Source organism: Cydia pomonella, chromosome 25, assembly GCF_033807575.1.
Source record: "Cydia pomonella isolate Wapato2018A chromosome 25, ilCydPomo1, whole genome shotgun sequence".
Classification (NCBI taxonomy): Eukaryota; Metazoa; Arthropoda; class Insecta; order Lepidoptera; family Tortricidae; genus Cydia; species Cydia pomonella.
In genome coordinates, this window is record NC_084727.1 from 9,651,616 (window position 1) to 9,676,803 (window position 25,188).

The 25,188-nt window shown below is 37.1% G+C and overlaps 2 protein-coding genes and 1 long non-coding RNA gene across 3 annotated transcripts in view; 1 reads left to right on the forward strand and 2 right to left on the reverse strand.

The window, feature by feature from the left end:
• The window catches only part of LOC133531389 (uncharacterized), a 50,452-nt gene extending 41,686 nt beyond the window's left edge, over positions 1 to 8,766 (reverse strand). Inside the window, exon 1 of the mRNA XM_061869586.1 lies at positions 8,570 to 8,766. Coding sequence (XP_061725570.1) covers positions 8,570 to 8,621 — 52 coding nt within the window. The 5' untranslated portion in view covers positions 8,622 to 8,766. The remainder of the gene's footprint in view (positions 1 to 8,569) is intronic.
• A 7,087-nt stretch (positions 8,767 to 15,853) lies between these two features.
• LOC133531310 (uncharacterized) lies at positions 15,854 to 18,860 on the forward strand (the record flags this gene model as incomplete). The annotated part of the gene is made up of 3 exons (XM_061869444.1): positions 15,854 to 16,005; positions 17,417 to 17,545; positions 18,258 to 18,860. Coding segments are annotated over 3 exons (570 nt in total), but the record flags the coding sequence as incomplete, so codon positions are not given.
• A 4,843-nt stretch (positions 18,861 to 23,703) lies between these two features.
• LOC133531397 (uncharacterized) lies at positions 23,704 to 25,020 on the reverse strand. Its single transcript, XR_009801523.1, has 2 exons — positions 24,525 to 25,020; positions 23,704 to 23,871 (listed from the first exon to the last, which is right to left on the reverse strand). It is a non-coding gene; the product is annotated as an uncharacterized LOC133531397 (long non-coding RNA).
• Positions 25,021 to 25,188: the final 168 nt, after the last annotated feature.

The window sequence follows — 25,188 nt, forward strand, 5'->3', positions numbered from 1 at the left end:
GCGTAGTGAAATTTTGAGTGTGGTGTGAAAGCGAAAGCAGCTCGCAGCCGACGCGCACGAATGAGGGCCGAGCGCGGTCTACACAACTTTGATACCCATCCGCTATCTCCAGTTACCCGTGAACAAGATGCATGGAACTGCGTCGAGATATCATGAGCTCAATAAAAACAATATAAAAGGTAATCACGGTTTATATCCCGGTCGATTTAAGTGTAGTTGAACTTTGTAATTGTTGCAAATTCTCTCCGGCACGTTGCTATCTTTGTCCGACTCTGAGCAATCTTGATTTAGCCATTAAGCAGTTGAAAGAACAATAAATACCAATAAGAACATATAAGAATAATAAATAAAATAAAACCCTATACATAACAGATAAGGAAACGTCAAGAATCTCACATGAGGATAAAAGACGATGTTAATCAGCGGATATTTCGAATGATTTAAAACAAGTTCTGATCTTCACGACGCAGTAATTACCTACTACGTAAGTCACTTCACAGTTCACACACATCATGACAGAACCTTTAACCGACCGGAGACGTTTTGTATGTAATTTTCTGTACAAAACAGTCTGCCGATTTTTGCGGGGGACCCGACAAATGTATGGTTATTTGTGCGTAACGTATTTGTATGTCTTTATCTTTATCTTTAAGCTTCAAGAAGCTTAATACCCTTAATAACCTATAGTTGGAGCAGGTAACGTAAGAATAGTTATTTTCACCACACCAACTGGTAAAGGCCCTCTTGATGTTCAAAAACTAATGAGAAAGTTGCATTTTATCCACATGTGGGGCAAAGTAATCAGATGCAAACTTTGAGTTGTTTCCATATGATAGCTGGCAGAATTGACTAAAAATGAATGATGATTTTGAATGATAATTTTTTTATTACGTTCATTTGGATTTAATTTTTTGGTATTTCATATTTATTACTCGTATTTTCCTCGTGTTGGCGTAGTGAAAAATTTTGTGTTTCATTCTGAGGCAAAGTTTATTTACCCCTCGTGCCTTGAAACCCTCGCAATTCTTAAGATTCCATTTCTCGAACCACTCGCTACGCTCGCGATTCAATTTTGGAATCTTTCGCTTGCTCGGGTATAAACAACAACTTTGCCGCCTTGTAAAACAAATAACTATTGTTGTATAAGGGGGCAAAGTTGTTGTTTAACCGCTCGTGCTAATATTGAGTCTTTAGCAAGCGAAAGATTCCAAAATTGAATCGCGAGCGTAGCAGTCATTTTTTTTCTTTCGGAGCGATTATTTCCGAAAATATTAGCTTTATCAAAACATAGTTTTTGAAAAACCTAATTCGTCAAAAAAAAAAAATTAAAATAAAACCGTTTTGTATAGGTATTGGGGTGGATCCTAATTTTTTTTGTGGTTTTTAGGGTTCCGTAGCCAAATGGCAAAAAACGGAACCCCTATGGATTCGTCATGTCTGTCTGTCTGTCCGTCCGTAAGTCACAGCCACTTTTTTCCGAAACTATAAGAACTATACTATTGAAACTTGGTAAGTAGAGGTATTCTGTGAACTGCATTAAGATTTTCACACAAAAATAGAAAAAGAAACAATAAATTTTGGGGGCTACCCATACTTAGAACTGAAACTGATTTTTTTTTCATCAAACCCATACGTGGTATCTATGGATATAGGTCTTCAAAAATGATATTGAGGTTTCTTATATCATTTTCTTCTAAACTGAATAGTTTAGGCGAGAGATACTTCCAAAGGTGTAAAATGTGTTCCCCCCCCCCCCCCCTCCTGTAACTTCTAAAATAAGAGAATGATAAACCTAAAAAAAATATGATGTACATCACCATACAAACTTCCACCGAACATTGGTTTGAACAAGATCTAGTTAGTATTTTTTTTTAATACGTCATCAATTGTACGGAACCCTTCATGGGCGAGTCCGACTCGCACTTGGCCGCTTTTTATTTTACCGTTCTATCGCCATTCATGATTTATGTATCCATGCAAATTGCAGCTTTCTACTCTTTCTAGCACTCACAGAGCAAAGCCGCGGACAGACGGACAGACGAACATGGCACAACTATAAGGGTTCCTTTCCTAGTTGACTACGGAACCCTAAAAAGCAGTACGATTATTCAAAGAAATTCTTTGAACCTACTGTCATAAAATAGACGGACTTAAAAGCCTAACTTTCGTACTTTATCCATATAAGTATATTAAAACTATATACTTCTTCAAATTTGTATGATGAAAGATAGAATAATACATCTAAATTGATAACTTTTGTAATGTCCACAAAAAAGACGCTAGTTTTCCCGAACTTTTTTTAAATCCTTTTGTCGATTTTTTTTATACTACGTCGGTGGCAAACAAGCATACGGCCCGCCTGATGGTAAAAAGTCTCCGTAGCCTATGTACGCCTGCAACTCCTGAAAAGTTACATGCGCGTTGCTGACCCTAGCATCCCCCCTCGTTGAGCTCTGGCAACCTTACTCACCGGCAGGAACACAACACTATGAGTAGGGTTAGTGTTATTTGGCTGCGGTTTTCTGTAAGATGGAGGTACATCCCCAGTTGGGCTCTGCTCTAGACGATTACACGCAAAATCTTATATTGTCTGTCAATACATTTCAGTCAGTAGAAAAAAGCGGCAAATTGTATAAATGTAGGCGCGAAGGGTTAACGTCCCATAGAAGAATTGTCTTTCACGCCTTTTTCCATTGACAAAGTGGTTTGACCGGCTATATTTTGAGACGCTGACCACGGAATTAATGTATATTTTCAATTTATTTTTTAATTTGTCGTGATTTATAATATTTATATACGGGATTGGTAACTGTTCAGTACCCCTAGTGTAAATTTTATCGACATCATAACGTGACGAACGCGTTTGCGTTAAGTCTCATTTTGTATAGGATTTTGAGTTTCCAAAACGTCCCGCTTGGCGCGCTCTTTCTAAATCACATACAAAATGAGACTAAACGCAAACGCGTACGTCACGTTTCGAAATCGAATTTATTTACACTAGGGGTACTGATAATAAAAAGTCATACGTTTGATTAATTTTTATTTATTTAATTAAAACCCGTAAACGACTAAATTTAATTTCCTGATCTGCCCTTGTCAAATGAATTGTCAATTTTGTGTTTTTTTTTTATACTACGTCGGTGGCAAACAAGCATACGGCCCGCCTGATGGTAAGCAGTCTCCGTAGCCTATGTACGCCTGCAACTCCAGAGGAGTTACATGCGCGTTACCGACCCTAACCCCCTCCCACCCTCGTTGAGCTCTGGCAACCTTACTCACCGGCAGGAACACAACACTATGAGTAGGGTCTAGTGTTATTTGGCTGCTGTTTTCGGTAAGGTGTGTGTTATTTCTGAAACTTGCCTAATGCCTTTAATCCTTTTCTTGGGTGGTAGATACGAGATTAGTGGTTTATTTGGCTTTTCTGTACTTTGATACGGGTCTGCAGCATCAGTGGTTGTAGGGTCTATTTTCGTGGTTGGTCCCGTAATAAAACTTACTCTGACCTGTAATATATTCACTTCGTAAATTATTGATGACTAAATTTACACCCTTTTTTAGGGTTCCGTAGCCAAATGGCAAAAAACGGAACCCTTATAGATTCAACATGTCCGTCTGTCTGTCCGATTATGTCACAGCCACTTTTTTCCGAAACTTTAAGAGCTATACTGTTCAAACTTGCTAAGTAGATGTATTCTATAAACTGCATTAAGAATTTACACAAAAATAGAAAAAAAAAACAATAAATTTTGGGGGTTCCCCATATTTTGAACTGAATTATTATTATTATATTATTTATTATATTATATTATATATATATATATATATATATATATATATATATATATATATATATATATATTATATATTATTTCTGAAACTTGCCTAATGCCTTTAATCCTTTTCTTGGGTGGTAGATACGAGATTAGTGGTTTATTTGGCTTTTCTGTACTTTGATACGGGTCTGCAGCATCAGTGGTTGTAGGGTCTATGTTTGTTGCTGGTTTATATGGCTTATCTGTACTTTGACAAGGGTCAATATTAGTAGGGCTTCTAGGGTCTATTTTTGGATTGTCTGTATTCCGACAAGGATCGGCATCATCAGTGCTTGTGAGATCTGTGTTTGGATTGTCATTTGATGCTGGTTTATTTGGCTTGTCTGTACTCTGACGAGGGTAAATAGTAGCAGGGCTTCTAGGGTCTATTTTTGGATTGTCTGTATTCCGACAAGGATCGGCATCATCAGTGCTTGTGAGATCTGTGTTTGGATTGTCATTTGATGCTGGTTTATTTGGCTTGTCTGTACTCTGACGAGGGTAAATAGTAGCAGGGCTTCTAGGGTCTATTTTTTGGATTTTCTGTACTTCGACCAGTGTCGGCATCGTCAGTGCTCGTGAGATCTATGTTTAGATTCTCATTTGATGCTGGTTTATTTGGCTTGTTTGTACTTTGACAAGGGTCGGCAGCTCCAGTGCTTGTAAGATCTATGTTTGGATTCTCATCTAATGCGGGTTTATTTGACATTTCTTTACTTCGACGAGGGTCAATAGTAGCAGGAATTCTAGGGTCTATTTTTGGATTATCTGTACTTCGACAAGGGTCGGCATCATCAGTGCTTGTGAGGTCTATGTTTGGATTCTCATTTGATGCTGGTTTATTTAGCTTTTCTGGACTCTGACGAGGGTAAATAGTAGCAGGGCTTCTAGGGTCTATTTTTAGATTTTCTGTACTTCGATCAGTATCGGCATCATCAGTGCTCGTGAGATCTGTTTAGATTCTCATTTGATGCTGGATTATTTGGCTTGTCTGTACTTTGACAAGGGTCGGCAGTTCCAGTGCTTGTAAGATCTATGTTTGGATTCTCATCTAATGCGGGTTTATTTGACATTTCTTTACTTCGACGAGGGTCAATAGTAGCAGGAATTCTAGGGTCTATTGTTGGATTATCTGTACTTCGACAAGAGTCGGCAGCATCAGTGCTTGTGAGATCTATGTTTAGATTCTCATTTGATGCTGGCTTATTTGGGTTGTCTGTACTTTGATATGGGTCGGCATCATCAGTGCTTCTAGGATCTAATCTCAGGTTTGGATTATCAGTAGATGCTGATCTATTTTGTTTTTCTGTACTTTGACAAGGGTTAGCAGCAGCTGAGCTTCTAAAGTCTATTTTTGTCTCATTTGGGTCACAGGTACAACAACAATCAGGCTCAGGTACTGGCATACTCGCTGGAGATGATACTGGTACCATTTCTTTTGGAGGTAAATATTCAGGTGCTTTAAAAGGGTTTGTATCAAGGTAAGGGACGATAGGAGTTGAAATGTTAGTAGAAGACGTTGAAGTGGTGGTAGAAGACGCTGTATTAGAAGCTTCTGTTGATCTTCCAACATCAGTGAATGAAGGTAAAGATGTTGATGGTTTGTCTTCTGGTTCAGCCGGCACAGGTATAGCCATTACTGAAACAGCACCAGAAAATGTAGTAGCAGTAGAAACAGTCGGCTTGGTTGTAGATTTAGGAAGTAAATATCCCGGTACTGTGAAAGATGGTGGTGGAAGAGATTCTTCTGTTTGATGATGATCTAGTATTTTTGTTGTTGTCGTAGTTGACGTAGTCATTGCTAGAGTATCATTATCATCAGGCTCGGGAGGTACAGGCATAGCCATCGCTGGTTCTGGTCCAGGAGGTTGTGGCGTGGGCCTTACTGAAACTATCATTTTAGGATCGTCAGGAGGTAAGTATTCAATCCCTTTAAAGGATGGAGTTGTAGTAGAAAGTGATTTTTCTTCCATTAAAATATTTTTACTCTCTAAAGTGTCTTTTGTCGGTATATTAACTGTTGCAGATGAGGTTCTTGGTACGGGTGCACCAGGAGGCTCTCCTGCTATCTCATCGTACTGGTGAAATTGTAGAAAAGTCATCATCAGGTATATCTCCTCGCTCTTTAGGATATGAAACAGTATGCATATTTGGAACTTTAATTTCAGTATTTGGTGGTAAATATTCAGGAGCTTTTGTTGTAGTTGTATCTATTGGTGGTAAATAATCAGGAGCGTTGAAATTATGAACAGGTTTTGAACCAGAATTGCGGATTAATATTGTGTTGGACATCACGGTACAACAACCAGAAAAGAATTGAACTTTATTTTGAGCATTTTCATGGCTTTTTAAAGGCTGGTCATATCCAATTTTAAATGATTTGATATCTTGTTCATTCGGATAGCTTCTGGAATTAAAGTAAATGCGTTTAGGCTTCCTATATTTATTTCTTCTAAAGAAGCGTACGTTATCTTTCAGTCCAATCATGTTTTCATTTGCATTTTGGTTTCTAGCTTCCACGGAATCTTGAAGGCTCATTTTAGAACTCTGGGTATCAGACACTTGAAGATTATTAATTTGTGAGCCTACCAATGCTTGCTTAAGAAAATGTTTACTATCTTTTGTCCATACTTTTTGACTAATCTTTTGACTTTCATTTGTTTCTATAGATTGTTCTAAATTCTTTTCTATTTTAGGTTCAAGTTTTGTTTCAAACGTAATTTCACTTTGTGAATTTTGACTGCTTATATGATTCGAACTCACATTTTGTGTCAGTCTGCAGTTTGAACGATCGTATTGTGTCAAGTTTCCATAACAGTGCTGGTGAAAGTCTGAAATATCAACAATACATTATGTTATATTGTTTCGATAGTTCACACCGAAAATTTTAACATAATAGTGGATTGTTTTTGAAGAGGCCATGGGAACACCGAAGTCCATAAAGAAAAACATAGAGATAATATTTTAATTTGAAAATATGTTAAAAATGCATACTTTTTCATATTTAAAAAAATAAAATATTAAAAGGAGCTGAATAGTAAATTATAGTTCAATTATATTCCAATTTCCGTAACTAGAGCTGTCACCATATGAGTCAGAGGCACAAGACGACACATTAAAGCTTTCGAGCGCGAAGATGGTGCAGGAATCATATACTGAAAGTCCCCCAAGACCCTTCTCTTCTACTACCTCTTCATATCACTACTGAAGGCAGCAGCTTTTTTATATATGCTTTTTACCGTCTCCATGTTCAATATTGTATCTTGCGTTATTTAGTAATAAACATAATATTTTCACCTACACAAAAAAAAGTAAATTATACCTACTTAGTTAAGAATAATTTTAAATAACGCATACTCGTAAATGATATCTTACTGATTTCCTGAACCCTCCTTTTAGTAACTAGCTAATGTTTAGAGTCTTCTGGTTTGAACAGAACGCACATATATTATTACCTATACCTATACTTTTTTTAATAGCCTAATTTAACTGTCCCACTGCTGGGCAAAGGCCTCCTCTCGCTTTCTCCACTCAATACCTATACTAATTTCTCAAAAGTGAAGTTTATACAAGGTGTAAATTTAGTCACCCGCAATAATTTACTATTTGAATATACAAGGTGCCCGTGAGCATTGCGAGACATTTTAAGTAAGCATTCCTGGTAATATTTAGAAACTAAAATGTCATATAAAATTTTCTGGATTAGGCCTAGTTTCAGAGATAATAAAATGTTTTTCGAAATCATTCTTTCGCCATAAGTCGGTACAAAACACATTTTTGACTGCGGTATTGCCACTTTGAGGTCTAGTCTGGACATACCTGTTGATTGACATCGAAAAATTAAAAAAATGTATTCGAGAGGCTACCCTCAAATTAAAAAAAAAACTTTTTAGTTAATTTTAGGTTATGTGTTTATCAATAAAAATTACGTTTTATGTACAGGAGTGTTCAAAAATGAAAAAAAAATACAAAAAAAAATTTTTTTTTGTCGCGTTTCACAAAAAGTCATATAGCATTTTTTGCTTCTGTTGCCATCAGGACAGGAATGCACCGTTAAAATCTCTCGCAATGCTCACGGGCACGTTGTATGGGTCATACTGAGCAACTTTTATTATTCGGCCAACCGCGATAAAAATACTCTCCCATAGCAAATGTCGACGTCAGAAGTCAGAACAGCCAAAATGTATGAAACAGTCAATTTTTTTTTTTCATGTTTCCGCGGTTGGTCCCACAGTAAAACTTACTCTGACCTATAATATATTCACTTCGTAAATTATTGATGACTAAATTTACACCCTTTTTAGGGTTCCGTAGCCAAATGGCAAAAAACGGAACCCTTATAGATTCGTCATGCCCGTCTGTCTGTCCGATTATGTCACAGCCACTTTTTTCCGAAACTTTAAGAGCTATACTGTTCAAACTTGCTAAGTAGATGTATTCTATAAACTGAATTAAGATTTTACTCAAAAATAGAAAAAAAAAACAATAAATTTTGGGGGTTCCCCATATTTTGAACTGAATCTCAATTTTTTTTTTTCATCAAACCCATACGTGTGGGGTATCTATGGAATATGGATAGGTCTTCAAAAATGATATTTAGGTTCTAAGTAGTTTTTTTTTAATACGTCATAAATGGTACGGAACCCTTCATGGGCGAGTCCGACTCGCACTTGGCCGCTTTTTGTTTTAATCAACTCATTGTAAATTAACATTGTAATTCGTCATTTAAACTTTAATTATAGTTATTTACTCACCTAACACAACTACAAAGAAAATGATCTTGAACATTATTAATATTCTAAACATAACAGCATGCTAATAATTGTCACTAAGTACATTTACACTTTAACGTAAATTAATGTTTAATTTTAACTTTTAAAATTATTCTTTAAAAATTACTTTTTCCAAGACTACTTCTAACCAGTTACAATGGAACACTAAGATCTGCTTGAGATGACTTTACTAACATGTATTATCTATTAGCAATGTTATGTATATTTAAAGTACATGTAACTTACCTATGACACAGTAAAAAGACAATGACCGTAGGTTATCTGTCTCCGTCCATTTAGTAAGGTAATGTTTGACGTTCAAATCTCCAATGCAGTGACTGCTCGCCCATGTGGGAATTCTATTCATTTCATATCATTTGTCTCAGTAAATACTAGTAATATTTTTTGATTTCTCAATCAAGATCGTTAAGTACAGTCAAGTGACGTTAAGGAAAGGGGTGGATATATTCTAATAGGGGGGGGGGGGGGGGGGGGTTGCTAATCGGCTAGATTCACACGATGTTCATTTTTCATGTATGTATACGGATACAGGTTTATTTAGAATACCGATACAGTATAGTGACAGCAAAATTTGTGTGGCAACTTACAAAATTGTTTACACGGCTATAGGCTTTCCTGCATACACGCCGTGTGAACGATTTTGAAAGTTGCCATGCAAATTTTTACATATCAAGTTAGTACCTGATTTTGAAGTAGGCCTACTTTTAGTTAATTTCACTGTGATTAAGTATTACGTGTTGATAACCAGACGTAATAATTGTAGCCTTTTGTAGGACACATTAGCATTTCTCGTAGGACCATTTTTGTAGCCGACGTAGATGCCGCATGTAAGATTAATTAGTCATCTTTTAATTCTTTATTCTCAACTTTATTGCAATCATTATATAAATGTCAACTTTTTATACTCAAACACACCCAACTTGTCAGTAGAATAATTATTTGCCAAAGATTTAATTTTTGGTAGAAGCTTGACGACTGTACTTTTTTTTTTCATAGGCAACTAAATGCTCATTGAAATTCTAACAACCCCAAACACAATTAGTTTCCGTTGATTTAATAAAATAAATAAAATAAAAATAAAAAGCATTTATTTCGGACAAGATCCATAATACAAAAACACAAAACAACAAACAATCAAAATATTTACATATAAATTACAAAAAATTAAATAAAAATATGAATTAAATTAAGTAAATTAAAAATACGGATAAATTAAATTAACATTATTCATTACATTAATATAGAGTTCCCATGGACACCTCCTGTCTCCATCTTCAACACATCACATGCCTTCTTAAGGTTATTATGGGACTTGGTCATTTTGTTACACCGCGAGCTAGGAACAGATTCCCATGACCAATCGCCTCCCGGCCGAAAACGCGTGTAGTGGTTAACGGCTAGGTATGATGAACCCTCGTGGACATCAGCTGCCGCTACGTTGGTGGGTTGAGGAATGACGGCCACCGAAACACGTAAAAAAAAAACAAATATTGTCATCGCCTCCCGTCTGATACTTTGTCAAATAGTTCAGATGCTATTGTTGATTTAAAAAATCGTCAGCCGGTTATTGGGAGCGTGCACGACTGTCACGCAACCTAGTGTCCGCAATTCTAGGGGAAAACGTCAATTCACTACATCTTATAAAACTACTCCAAAACTAAAAACTACTGAACGGATTTTCATACGACTTTCATCTATCAATAGAGTGATTCTTGAGGAAGGCTTAGGTATATAACTTGTTAAGGTTTTGTGCAAATTGTTTGAAATATAACGATGTTGTCGGAAAAAATCACGCTGGCTAAGAGCTTTAATCGATAACGCTGCCTAATCCGTTTGAGCTATAACAACACAATGTATGGTGGGGTTGTTTCTCATTCATAGATCTACAAAAAAGTCCGCGATGTGAAATGTCTATCTTTTAAGGATAACTTACTATATCCATTCTTAACTTCTAGAAAAAGATCACGTAATATGTGGCATTTGCAAAGCTATTTACATGGATACATTATTAACAATTATCAAAATAAATACGTTAGTTATATTAAGCATTTCATACAGATTACAATGGTCCCTTACACCATACAATTTAAATGAATATTTCAGGAGTAATCGTAAATCAAAGTTTCATTTCGAGCCATATAATCGTACGAAATGTTAAAGACCCTATCCGCAATTAGTTCAAATTTTTACCACCTTATGCGCTGGGATCGCTTTACTTACCCCCACCACGCACTTCGCACGGTCCCAATATCGCGGTGGTAAGACCATCAGCTGGTCGCATGAACATGTAAAAAATAAGCGCTATACCTTTTTATGATAGCAATAACTAATCATGAAACTTTGCATGTAGTATTTCATCAGGCGTTAACGCCTGAAAAGCCATCAACTGCTGCTGAAGCTGCCAGCTCTACGATCACCGGTAGCGTCTGCTATTTTTTTGGATAATTCCTTGAACAGTGTAGATGCATTCGGACCCCACGGGCCAAGGGTCTCGACGCCAAAAGGTACGAAATTGAAATTGCGTACTTATTTTGCAAATATTTACGGTTCGAGGACATGAAATATTGCTATTTCTTCCTGTAGCCGCCGTGCAGGTCAGGATCTCGAGCACTCTATGTAGTTCTTATTTCTCTATGGCTGTGTGAACGATTTGGGAAGTCGCCATACAAATTTTGCTGTCACTGCGGTATCCGTTAAATCCCGTATACGGTATACGGGAAAAATAAACGCCAAAAAAATTAAGACAATTTTTTTCTTTGTTTTTAATTCTCGAGTAATTGTGGAAAATTCTCTGTGACATTTATGCTTGAAATTTATGCCCTAATTCATAAGTTATGGTTATTTTTTTAAAACCAGCGATAGGTAAATAGCGCTATAAAAATTGGAAGGGGTGCATTTTTAAAATTGTTGGGTAAAAACATAGGTATGGGGTGATTCGTCGATAAAATTCATCATACTATACGTGGTTAACGGCTTCACTATACGTGTACAAACATATTGTACACATGTGATGAACCTTATTAAGTTCTTCTGACAGAAGATGCTTGCGAAGTAGTCGTTTGAAAACGTGCTTGCTTTGGTCTTGTCGAATAAAGAGAAGGAGGGAATTCCAGAGACGGACTGCCTCTTTTGAGTTTGGAACTTTTTACGTTATTTCTAATCGGATTAACGAGCTTTTTCGATCATAATAAAAGTAACAAACTGTCCCAACATTTCCATATATTTTACGTTCCAAGTCTATGCAAATTGGTAAACTCTTGGGACAATATCTGTATCGGTAGAGTGCGTGATTCTGAGTAGAAATAACATGAAAATTTACAAATGAAAAAAAGTATAGGGAGCGTGCATGAACTGTAGGAGGCAGCACAGGAGCTGTCAGATTGTTGGCGCGAGGCGTAAATGTGATGTTTACTGTTCCGATGTAGCCCACAAGATGGCAGAACCTACTATGCACAAGAAAACACGTGACGTGTAAATGTACATGTTTATTGTTCCGATTCAGGCCACAAGATGGCAGATCCTCCAACGCGCACGGTCCCTATAATGATGGCCCATTAGTATGTATTTATTAGGTAACTTGTATTATTTTTATTTGTTATCATCACATATCGTGGCCGTTGCCTTGTGTTGATAAACTCGATAAAGAATAGATAGATATAGGGAATTGTCAATTAAATTGGTCATGTTTTGATACATATGAGTAATTTTTATGTTAGACAAGTTTAAATTGCATAAAATTTGTTAAAATGCCGGACAAAGCGTCGGGAGAGTGGTTTTTGAATGTGCCTTGGGGAAAATTAGCCAGTAAGTGTGCTTTTATGTTACTATTATCGTTATACTTATTACGGATTATGCGATGTTTATGCCATTATTGTTTCCACCTAGTCGCGATTCTACACAATATGAATTCCACGCAGCTGAAGTTTATCACGTGCGTTATTCTTCAGAGTCACTATTTCAACAGAATCTTGATTCTACCTAGTAGCGATTCTACACAATATTTATTCCACACATCTGCAGTTTATCACATGCGTTATTCTTCACACAAATATATTACTATACAATCGTCGCAACTCTTATTAATGTTCGACATCGGTCACATTTCTGGTAAAAAGGCACTATCTCTTTCTTACTTACTTATAAGTACGTTAGTGAGAATAGATCAAAAGTATAAAAACGTTCAACTTAATAGAGCTGATCTGCTTTTTACTGATATCCGTGGATAGATAATATTGTCCGTATTGCCTCCATCTAATAGATACTTCTCACCCAGCAAATGCAAAAAATTAATGGAGTTGTGTATTTGGATCGGGAAACCATACACAATGCACTCACTTCGTTCGAGCGCCAAAATATCTCGGGTGATATTGATATGGTTCACTTTCCACCCTTGGGTAACAATCTACTATTGTATTGTACCTATGTTGATTGTAATAAAAAGAAACTGTTAACGGAAAACGTTATTAAATGCTTTCTTATTAATTAAAATGTTTTTTGGGCGCTTCTTAATCGACTAGTTGTTTCCAGTGTTGTCCTGGGGAGATCCCTCGCTGCCTCCCATGCTGCTGGTGCACGGATTTATGGACACAGCAGCCACTTTCATTCCCCTGGCAAACGCTATGCCTGCTACTTTCCACTACGTCACATTCGACCTGCCTGGTACTGTATATAGAAACAGCTTCCTATCAGCCTAGTCGGAAATGACTGCCTACGAAGCAGGAAGTCCCGGGTTCGAATTCAGGCCCTGAATAGTTTCCTGGCTGGCCCCAATGCTGCAGGTACATGGATTCATTCAGCAGCCACGTTCATTCCCCTGGAGAACGTCATGCTGGCTACTTTCCACTATGTCACATTCGATCTGCCTGGTACAGTATATTTGATGGCCTCTTAACCTAGTCGGTAGTAACTGCCTCGAAGCAGGACATCGCGGGGTTGAATCCAGGTCCTGGGGAGATCCCTCGCTGCATCCAGTGCTGCAGGTACATGGATTCATGGACATAGCAGCCACATTCATTCCCCTGGCGAACGCTATGCCAGGTACTTTTCACGCTATGACAAACGTAAGGGCATAGGCTTTGGTTAACATACATCAAATCATGTATAAATATTTTTCATAATGTCAACATTCAGGGAGGAAAATGGGGACTACGTTTTTATGGAGACCCGCCCGTCCCCTTTCCTCTTAATCTAAATTTTCTAAGTTTCAGTTTGGCTATTAATATTGTATCGTTTCTGTCACAGGACACGGACAATCCGACACAATACCAGGCCCTCCGATATCACCCTTACACTTGGTTGAAGCCATGCGGCAGATAGTCGAACAACTTCGCTGGAACACTTTCTATTGCGTCGCTCACTCTATGGGATACCTTATTAGTAAGTATTTTATTCATAAAATGTTACTAACACTGTCCTTACAAATAATAACATTTCAGTTCGAACCAATAGGGTTGTTTCCAATTTTTTTAAAACGCTTGTATTACGTTATATATTAACTAAAAGTTGCCCTAAAATTCAACTTTTATACTAAAAACGGCTTTAAATATGTTAAATTAACAAAATATATTTTGAAAGATGCTTTCGCGCCCAAAACGCTCTTTGAAAATTGTGTGACGTCACAGTTAACGGTTTGACACATAACTACATACACACGTAGAAGGTACGAACTGTCAACTGACATTTGTCATTTGTTTTTTATCGCCTAACTGTCAACAGTGTCAGTCAATCCGAGAGTTGTGACGTCATCAGAATCTTCAATAACGTTTCGAGTTTGGTCACGTGACGTGTGCCAAAAGATATGTTAAATTCAATATTTACAAAAATATTTATTGGGATACAATTCTGCCCTAAGATTTGTAGATGGAAACAACCCTATTCAAACTGCCCTATAATGGTCTCGCCGGAAGATCAGCGCTGCGGTGGCAGCATGGTTCCATTTTTATCACTTGTCAATATGCCCGTCACTTTCACGCTTACATACTTGTTAGAACGTGACAGGCATATTGACAAATGATAAAGAGCCGACCATCTTAGCCCTACTGCCAGCATTATGCTAAGGCGCGCCCATTTCGTGGTAAACAATGTCAATATGTTTTAGTCTTTTTTTTGTAATATATATACTTCTGTATGTAATTTAAGTTTTACGACGAAAAAAAATGATTTATTATTATGATTTATGATATAGAGTCAGACCAAGCTTAGTTGGCATCGTTCTGATAGCCCAGCCTATGCTAGTGTTAAGTAAACATCAAAATTTCATAGAAGTTTGACGTGGCTATCAAAATCGCTGCCAACTTATCTTGACCAGAAATGGCAGCATGGTTCCATTTTTATCACTTGTCACTATGCCCGTCACTTTCGCACTTACATACTTGTTAGAACGTGACAGACATGGTGACAAATGATAAAGAGCCGACCATCTTAGCCCTACAGAAGTGGCAGCATGGTTCCATTTTTATCACTTGTCACTATGCCCGTCACTTTCGCACTTACATACTTGTTAGAACGTGACAGGCATGGTGACAAATGATAAAGAGCCGACCATCTTAGCCCTACTGTTCCGATATGATCTATGATGGTCGTTCTTGTCTATGTGACAGCGTGATAAAACGGTATCCATCACTTTTTTATCCGGCGGCATTCACAGGTGACAGTTATTTTATCACGGGGATAAAACCATCCATAATACGCCGCTGACTCTAATAAAATAACGAATTTGGATCAATGAGTCTGGGTTTGGATTGGACATGCTGAAAATCTAAATTACTAAATAGAATATTATAACTCGAAGATGACTTACTGTAGCCGCCGTGCAGGTCAGGATGTCGACGACTTAAATAAAACTTCGATTTATAATGAAGTGAAGTATAATCTTCCAAATGGTACTGGTTTACAAGGGTTCTTGCCAAAACGGTTCAATGTAGAAAGTAGGTGTTGATAGTATGGAGGATGATGAAAGAGTGATTTGCAATATATGATCAGTACGAAAAGGTAGTTTAAATTTAGATGCTTCTAATTGGCCGCGATACAGAATATGTGGAGCGCTCCTATTGGTGCTTTTAAAAAGCCTTCGAATACTAGCCGAGCCCGACGGCTCCGTTTAGCTACTGCATTGATTTTTATACAATAATAAGTTGCATTCGCAACACTCACCCCTTTTGATTTAGTCATAATGATTTCCTTTGTGTGTGCAAGTGTTCCTGAGCAGTATTTATGTTGATTTTCTGTCTACAATAAAATTACATTATAGGTGCATACTACAACGCAGTGTATCCTGGCAGAATACGAAGGCTGGTGTCGCTGGCTGGTGCCATCAGCATCCAGCTTCACGGGCTGGTGGAGCTGCCGAAGGACTGGTTCGAAGTCAGCATCGCCAGCTACTACAGTCGCTATTTCCAGTAAGTGCCTACCAAGTGACAAAGTAGTCCTGGCTGAATACGAAGGCTGGTCTCACTGGCTGGTGCCATCAGCATGCAGCTGCACGGGCTGGTAAAGCTGGCCAAGGACTGGTTCCATGTCAGCATCGACAGCTACTACAGACCTTCGTTATTCCTCGTAAGTAAAAAAATCTGCCTAATGCCTTTTGCCCACTGAAAAGCACGGGGCCCCTAGCTAAAATTGTCAATCGAAAATAAGACACCAGACGAACATAAGTCGAGTATAAAATGGACAATTAACAATTACGCCGTAGACAAACCATAGCGAAATACGAGTATCTTATTTATACCTTTAAACGAGCAATTCTTGTATATATATATATTTCCGGGATCTCGGAAACAGCTCTAACGATTTTGCTGAAATTTGGTATATGGGGTTTTCTGGGGGTATACAATCGATCTAGATTAGTCTTATGTTTGGGAAAACGCGTGTTTTCGAGTTTTCATGCGTTTTTCTTTCGACGCAGAATATGGTCGCTAATTTCGTATTGCCGGCCACTGTCCGTCTGGTCCAGCGGGTTAAGACTGCTAAACGAGTGTTACGGGTTTGAATCTCGCCCGGTGACTAACTTTTTTTTTTATATATGTTTATAATTTTTTAATTTTTATTGTTTTAGACAAGTTTAATTTAGTAAAAAAATGTAGTTAAGATTATCACCTATACACCACCATATTAGAATAAATAGTTATAACCGAGCAAAGCTCGGTCGCCCAGGTACTAAGTCAAGAAGTGGTAACTCCATACATCAATTTTCTTAACAAAACGCGGGTTATTTTCGTAGTCGACATCTAGCGTCAAGTAGCGAATTTATCAATACTGCTACATGACAATAGATGACGCGACGAACGAAAACTCTAATGCTCAACAATTTTCATCTAATATTTTAAGTTAAATTTTTTAACCGGATTAACCAGAACTCTATTTTCAACTCCTTTTGATTGTCATATTAGTTGTAAATTGTTTTGGCAATACATTTTTATCAGTCGCGATACTTGTGACATCATAAATCCACTACTGGACGCTAGATGTCGGCTACGAAATAACTCGCAATTTGGTAAGAAAACTGATGATATGGAGTTACCACTTGCTTTACTTACATTATTTTCTCTATGATACAAACATATAAAATATTGAAGGTTTTCTTACCGTATTTATTTAACACTAAAGTTTAGTAATGAGTAGGTATTTGGACCCTCGGAAGACCGCATGGGTAGGGCGCGTTGGCCCCCAGTAGCTGCAGTGGCAGTTTGTATGACAGGACCATAATAAATGATTTTACTTTATGCACTAGAGCATAAATACTACTTATTATACACGACTTAAACACCAACTTTACAAGCATGTGAAGTGAAAAACACTATTATTTCACAGGCCTCCACCACTCTCAACCTACACATATAAGAAGGCAATAAAGTCCCTTGCCAAGGCTCGAGACGTAAGTGAGGCAGACGCCACTATCTTGGCGTATCGATGCCTCGAGTCAGTCGACGGAGACTTCAGGTGAGTAGCTGATTTTATGTTCTAGTCAATTTCGGCATACTTACTTCACTGGCTCAGTAACCCAAAACGATCTTGGCCTCTGACAAAAGATAACGTCACTCTGCCCTATTGCGTGCCAATTCAGACCAGTTAGGTACTCCGAGGGGCGGTTAGGTATCTTAGGGGTTCGTCACATCAGCGATAACTGGAACGCCAGGATGGACGTTATCCACTTATCTAATCTATCTTATCTTATGTTCTCTTAGTAGTATGAAGTATGGGTGTTTGTGTGTAATAGTCTCCATATTTAGCTCCTTGCACTACCTGTTGACTTTTGTATGAGTTCTAAATTTCCTGCTACCTAAAGATTGTCTGAAAAGAGTCCACTTGTTGTTACCTGGATCTTATTTCCTTTAAAATGTATTTTTAGTTTTACATGTATGTAAAATGTATAATTATTTGTGCAAGAAAGAATATTGACTTACTTATTAAGTTGCAAATAAACTCATTTCATTTCATTTCATTTTGGGTGACAATTGTAATATTAAAATACCATTGAGCTAATCTGGTGATGGACAGTATGGCCACAATCAGGCGATAGGAACTCTATGATAAAACAACGTAGTCTAATTGTATTTGGATATGTTAGAATTGTCCCGATGAATATCAGTTGCTTGTTGAAATTAACAGTTAGCGATAGAATCTTATAAAAAACCTCTTTGTATCCTTCCAGGTTCACATGGGACGTGAAAGCAAAGAAGATCTACGTACCCCCCATCGCAGAAGACATGACATACTCTATCCTATCCACCCCCACTCCCACACTTTGTCTCGTACCAACAGAGGATAAAACACCAATCACCTTCTCTGACTATCATGTCAATATGCTGGAGAAATTGACCAATGAGCGATTTGTGCTCGTCAGCGTGTCAGGCGGGCATAGCGTGCATTTGACCAATCCGGAGTTGATTGTGCCCCGTATTGTTAAGTTTATTAATGAGGATGTAAGATCGAAGTTGTAATAAACGTAGTTCTAGCGTAAGTAGATGATGTCTACGACTAAACAAGACTAGAGGCGGCGTCGGGTAGTGCGCGGGGTTAGACGGCTTTTGTTTGAGCCCCTGGCGGTTGGCGGTGCTCAGAGGCTAGAGAGTTCTTCAAGGAGTTTGAGAACCGTTCGCGAAATAGAAGTCTGGATCTCCGCTCCGGGTCATTCTTGGTGCAGAGGTTAATATCTATCGCGATTCAACGCGGTAATGCAACGAGGGTGCCTTTGCGCCTGGAATGACGCGGGGAGTGATTTTTGACTGACTGCTTTGTTTTGGATTTGTTTTGTTTTTTTATAAATTCTTATTTTTGTACTAAAATGCAAACTTTCGTGCCATTGGTGCAGAATTTTGGGATAAAAAGGATCCTATACCATGTTCCAGATTGAAAACTATCCTACCAAATTTTATCGAAATCCTTTAAGTTGCTTTGGGAGGCATAAGTACCTAAACGTCCAAATAACTTTCACATTTATTTGCCGAGCGTATTTCGGTAAGATCTCCGTTTATGATTGGACAAAAATGTTTTTGTATGTCCGGAAGTTTCTCATCTACAGGTCACATTTCATAACCGATTCTTGTAAAATTTTTGGAACAATACCTACATATACATTTTGAATTTAGTAAACATTAGGCTCTGCGTGCAGTTTCTGTTCTCCGTGCGGAAAGCGTCCAATTTAGGTACGCACACGGCGTACTACTTAAACGAAGTTCCTGCTTTCTGACTCCGTCGAACAGAAAAATTAGAAATTAAACGAACTTACCTGTAAGTGAAGTTCAATTCTAATTATATTAGCTGCACAAATTTCGAAATGATGTATAATAACTAAGTAGTAGGCGTTATCATGAAGCCTTCGACCATGAAATTCAGAGTAAAAGTTAAAATTTCTGAACGCAACGGCCACGTTCCCGCGAACAGAACTGTCAACTTCATTTAGTTTAGAGTAACAAGCCAAGACACAACACTTTCACTGCCAGTAACCTGCTAGGGTTCTCTATTCTCAGGCACAAGTCGCTACAAAGCGGAAAAAACACTTGGTATCCGCTATGCTCGTAGCCCATGCTGGCAGTGAATATGGCAACAGATGGAACAGCTTGGCCCACAACTCTGCAAAGCCAATATTGCTTTAAAACTTTGACAGGGATTAGACTATTAGAATCCCTGGTTGTCTCAAGACAACCCGGGTACTGGGCGGGAGGGATCATCATTTCGAAATTTGTGCAGCTAATATAATTAGAATTGAACTTCACTTACAGGTAAGTTCGTTTAATTTCTAATTACTATTACGCTGCACAAATTTCTTCAATGATGTATAATAACTAAGTAGATGTTTAGAGATAGGTTTTCAAAGTTTTTATTTTGGCTTTGTATTTCAATAATGAAATCTAAGATTTCATTTAGAAAAGGAACTTTTTTAGCTATCATTAACTGTATTTCCAATATAGATATTTAGTTCTTAAAACATTATTTAGAGATCTAGTGAGATCACCAAAAAGAATATATCATCATATATAAATCCTCTGAAAGACACCAGAGCGACAAGTTGTACTGTAATTTGATCCTGATTTATTTATTATATAAATAAATACAAGTACAAAAGTTTTAATAAGAAGTCTTCCTTGAAGACCTGCTTAGGCATCCTCAACAATAGTTGAAACAAAAAATGAATTGTTCCTTATTAATAGGTATTTCATTAATACCATTTAACAGAACGGTGTGTTGCTACTTACAACCTTTAGTAACACTTATTTTCTCCTTAACTAAGGATCAAGCACAATCATTGGATGGCACTATGGCCTTATTATGAAATGAGCAAAATCATTAGACTCGGACTTGATGTTTTTCTTTCCATCAATATTACTCCTAAATGATTTTGGTTTGGATCCTGAAACCAACGCATAATAGGTTGAATGGGTGGTGAAAACAAAAATATCAATACCACTATCTTTAAAAGTTGACTTAATCAAGAACAAATCGTTTGGGAAGTGATGGTCATATGAGGTTTTTGAGGGCAATAAATAATTACTAACAACTGAATGAATACCATTCGTTATTTTTATATATAAGTAGCTAAAATATATTCGCCCTGAGCAAGCCTCATTCCATTTCAAATTAGTTTTTCCTTGAAAAATGCTACGGATAGCAAAGGTAGCTGAAATTTTTGTAAGGACTTGGTCAGAAAATCAGAATAATAGTAAAAATTACATATTTTATCAAGGACAGGGTGTGCACGCTGCGTGCAGTAACAATAGCAAATAAGGCAAGTACCTAAGCAATTTCATAACTTTCTCTTAATTCTGTAATGAAAAATTTTCATTGGTGGCATTGTTGATAAATAATTTGAGACTGATTAAGGGTCCCAGGTCACACTTTAAGGTTGAGGTGGGTGTAATCGAAACAATACGTTCTTCATAAAGCGTTTCACTCTATCATTTGAGGAGTCGTCTATATCCCAATATAAGCACATGAGCAGATTTAGAAAAATGGACACTTCCATACCTAGATCCCTCATCACATAATGCTTTCAGAATGGCAAACATTGCTAGAAAAGATGCGATAAGATAATTAATGTAATTATTTCCACAAAACATACACCAGTGTTTCAAGTGTTTGCGATACTGCTTGACGGTGTTGGGCATAAGAGACTCCACCCCACCATGCTGTTGGCCGCACCAATCGAAAGTTCCTCCTTTCTCCTTCTCTTTTCCGCTCCTTCAGTGATGGAACTTCCCGGATAACACCGGGGTAACCAGGCAAGGACACTACTGAAACTGCCGGTTAATGGAATAAGTTTTTATAAATGTGAGCTGGGGCTTAAATCTATACAATTGTATGTAACATGTAAGTATTTGTAAAAACTGTGTACAATATGGTTGTTGCCATGTCTTCTGCATTTCCTAAAACTTTAATAGGTACCTTAAATTTCATTTCGAATGGAAGAAAAGCATAGATAAAATAATTCATCAAAGAAAATGTGCAAGCATCTATGTAGAAAAAATATCTGGGTTACTACACCAGGATATATATAGCGTTCACATATTTCATCTGCGCGACTCCAATAACTCGGTATATGAGTTCCAAAATGATGCAGGAAATTTCTAAATATTCATTGTTTAATTTACGTTTTATCTCCGAAATCTTATATAGTTATCTCTCAATCAGCTATGACACAGTTCACCTATAATATTTAAGACTAATATTGTAATGTCTCGTTTCACACCAATGCCAATTGTTCCTCAACATTGTTTTGAGCATCGAACATCGATGGTTTTGAGGTAAAAATACTGTACAGTAGTATTTCAGTTCACCAAAGCGGTTTATAATTGAGATAGCTGTGTTGTATTTTCTCAGAAGTATGTCACAGTCTGGTAAATCGGAAAGAAACGTCTTTAAATATAAAGACCACCATTAAGCTGAATAAAATTAATGTAATGTATTCTATTAATAGGCTCCTTCCATAATCCCACAGATAACTCATTTCCACACGGTTGCCCCAGCAGGTCAATAAACTATTACTGTATAGTAAATAAATATCTTCAAAAAGTATATTTATAACCCTTTACTTTCAATTAGCCACCAAAATAAGTCACACTAGGTGATATATTGACATTATATTTCTTTAAAATATTTGAACTCAGTATTCTTTTCTCTTTTCAGCTCTTTAAACATACACACAGCTATATTAATTAGCCAAACTTATAGCTATAAAAGAAAAACATATTTTATGAGCAAAGTTAATGAAAATTTATAAAGATGTGACCTTTTTATAAAGGCCTTTATCCTTTGTTTAACTTGGAATTGTTTCTCATTGGGTAAAGAAATAAATCCAGATATTAGACAGCTTTCTAAGGTACTAAGGAGCTAGTTTAATTTGATTATACCTAGCTCCATATGGTATCAAGAATAATAGAGTGCATCTTGTATAGGTACCTACATAGTCTAAAAACATTTATCATAAGGACAATAGATATAACATCTAAACAGTTGCTCATTGTGTGACCTCTAGATCTTGGACACTTCATGAAAGGTCTGACACATAGCTAGAGAGACATATAGTCAAATAGTCTAATGACAGGACTTAAAACTGTAATCTCAGCTTTCCACATGAATCAGAGATATTTTCTACTCTCATAAAATCAAGTAAAAGGTGTTCATGCAACAATTAGTTTCATGGCAATTCCAATGCTTAGTTGCAGTCAATTTACTTATATTAAAAATATAACTGTATTTACTTCCCTTAGGGTTTTGTACATAAAATATTTTAGTTAAATATTAAGCTGTGTAAAGTGTATATTCTTGTGTAAGAACATCATAGGCATATATTTTGTACACACAGTATATATCACAGTCACATAACTTCCTAGTATTGACTGTCGATTGCTCAATAGTAATCATTTTTCAGAATTAATGTATGATTAACCAGGACAAAATCCTTGGGTCCTTGTAAATATGATGTCATTGCACTGACAAAAAATGTATTTAAGTTAACCACAACTTTCAAGAATTTGTTCTAAATGAACACAGGCTGTTGTGGTGTCGCTGAGTGCGACCACATTGTGATGCAAAGGGGAAAGTGTTGCTCCGCTTCCTTATTGCTGCTTTTGACCAGGGTTTTTGTATGTTGTTAGTAAATAAGTAATAAATACTTTATTATATGATAACAAAGAAAAGCAACAGCAAAACATACATTAGAAAAAATTATTGATAGTTGAGCCCTTGAAGTTTAAAGTACCGGGCATTAGGACTTACAATAATTTATAAGTCATTAGTACTTCTGCTAAACTTTCTTAAAACACCACTTGTCAACAGCATGTTTAAGTAAATGATTTAAAAGCCTCTTATGCCATTGATTGTGATTTAATAATTGAACAGCTGCCTTAGGTAAGATTCTCAGTGATAATGATCACACAAAAAACCAGTGGTCACTTAAGAGTGACACTACCTTTTCATAGCTCGTTACAGCAGACAATTTATTGAGTGCTAAATCATCACAGTGAGAGAACAGGTCACAGGAAACTTTATTTTGTTTCATTTCAATACCTAGCCTTGTTCCCAACTGACAAACGTCTCACCAGCCGCAGCTTGAGTCTATGGGTTCATCTTCAGAGCACTAGAAATTTAACAAGGCAGAGTATTTTTTCATAATCTTGTCCGGGTCATTGTTGTTTTGTAATGTTCGTAATTATATATCTGCAAGCAAACAACAAGATTGTCCTAGAAGGATTATTCCCATATTTAACCTTCTGGTGCGGTGCCTCCTTCCAACAAGGTCAAAATTAACTCGCTTCATTCTTCACTTGCTGAAATTAGAATAAGTACTTAAATTCACCTACTTGAAGATAAGTATATATCAAGAGACAGCCTAGTCTGGCATACCACATTGATTAATTCTTGAGGTTAAGAGCTGTGTCTAGTCTAACACGCCACCAAACCCAGTAGGTATATCTAGTAAGACTTGTAGGTGGCTTATGGTCCACTACCCATTGCCGGGTAGGACATGGGCAACATCTTAGTGCTGTTCGTAAGGGATATTTGATAACACCACAATATCCCAAGGCTACTGGCAGTGAACGCACCTAGTATAGTATGGGAAAGATTGGCAAGTGCAAATAGCAGCAGAGATACCTAGGTTAGCACTCCAAACTGCTTAGCTCAGCCATTTTATGCAGTTAGCAAACAGAGACACCTAGAATAGTGCTCCAGAATGCACAGCACAACCACCATATGCAGTTAGCAAACAGAGACACCTAGAATAGTGCTCCAGAATGCACAGCACAACCACCATATGCAGTTAGCACACAGAGACACCTAGAATAGTGCTCCAGAATGCACAGCACAACCACCATATGCAATTAGCAAACAAAGACACCTAGAATAGTGCTCCAGAATGCATAGCAGAAACGTCAAAAAACAAACGAATTAGCACTTGATATTACTCCACTGTATTTCTTACCCGACGTTTATGTTCCTTTTCGGAATTTTAGTTATGTATGCATTAAACATTCGTTCGCTGGCACTATTAATGTAGGTACATCCATGGCCTGCTACATTTTTATCTCGATATTTATCTCGTCCGTGTAGCTATGCTATCGACGAAAGGACGCCGCAATTGACCTTGAACGCGAAAGTTGCATTTTCTTCTCCGATCTTGTGGTTTTTTCCCTCCAATTTTGCAATTCGTCACTGTTAACACTATTTTCTTTATTTTTTCATATTCTTATAAAATGTTAACTGTTATTTTCAGTTAAAAACGTTTTATTTTATTATGCCCTAATGGTCGTCGGCTTACATGAATAAACACAATGAAGTTGACAGTTCTGTTCGCGGGAACGTGGCCGTTGCGTTCAGAAATTTTAACTTTTACTCTGAATTTCATGGTCGAAGGCTTCATGATAACGCCTACTACTTAGTTATTATACATCATTGAAGAAATTTGTGCAGCGTAATAGTAATTGTATACACACCACGGGAAATAAATAACAAAAGCTCAGATCTCTAATCTAAGGTTTTTCTTTCTTTACTGCCCTAGGTATGTAATGTACTATTCAAAGCATGTTCAACCCTAGTGTTGATTTCAATATCTTAGAAATAAAAACAAGGTTTTTTTTTATTTTCAA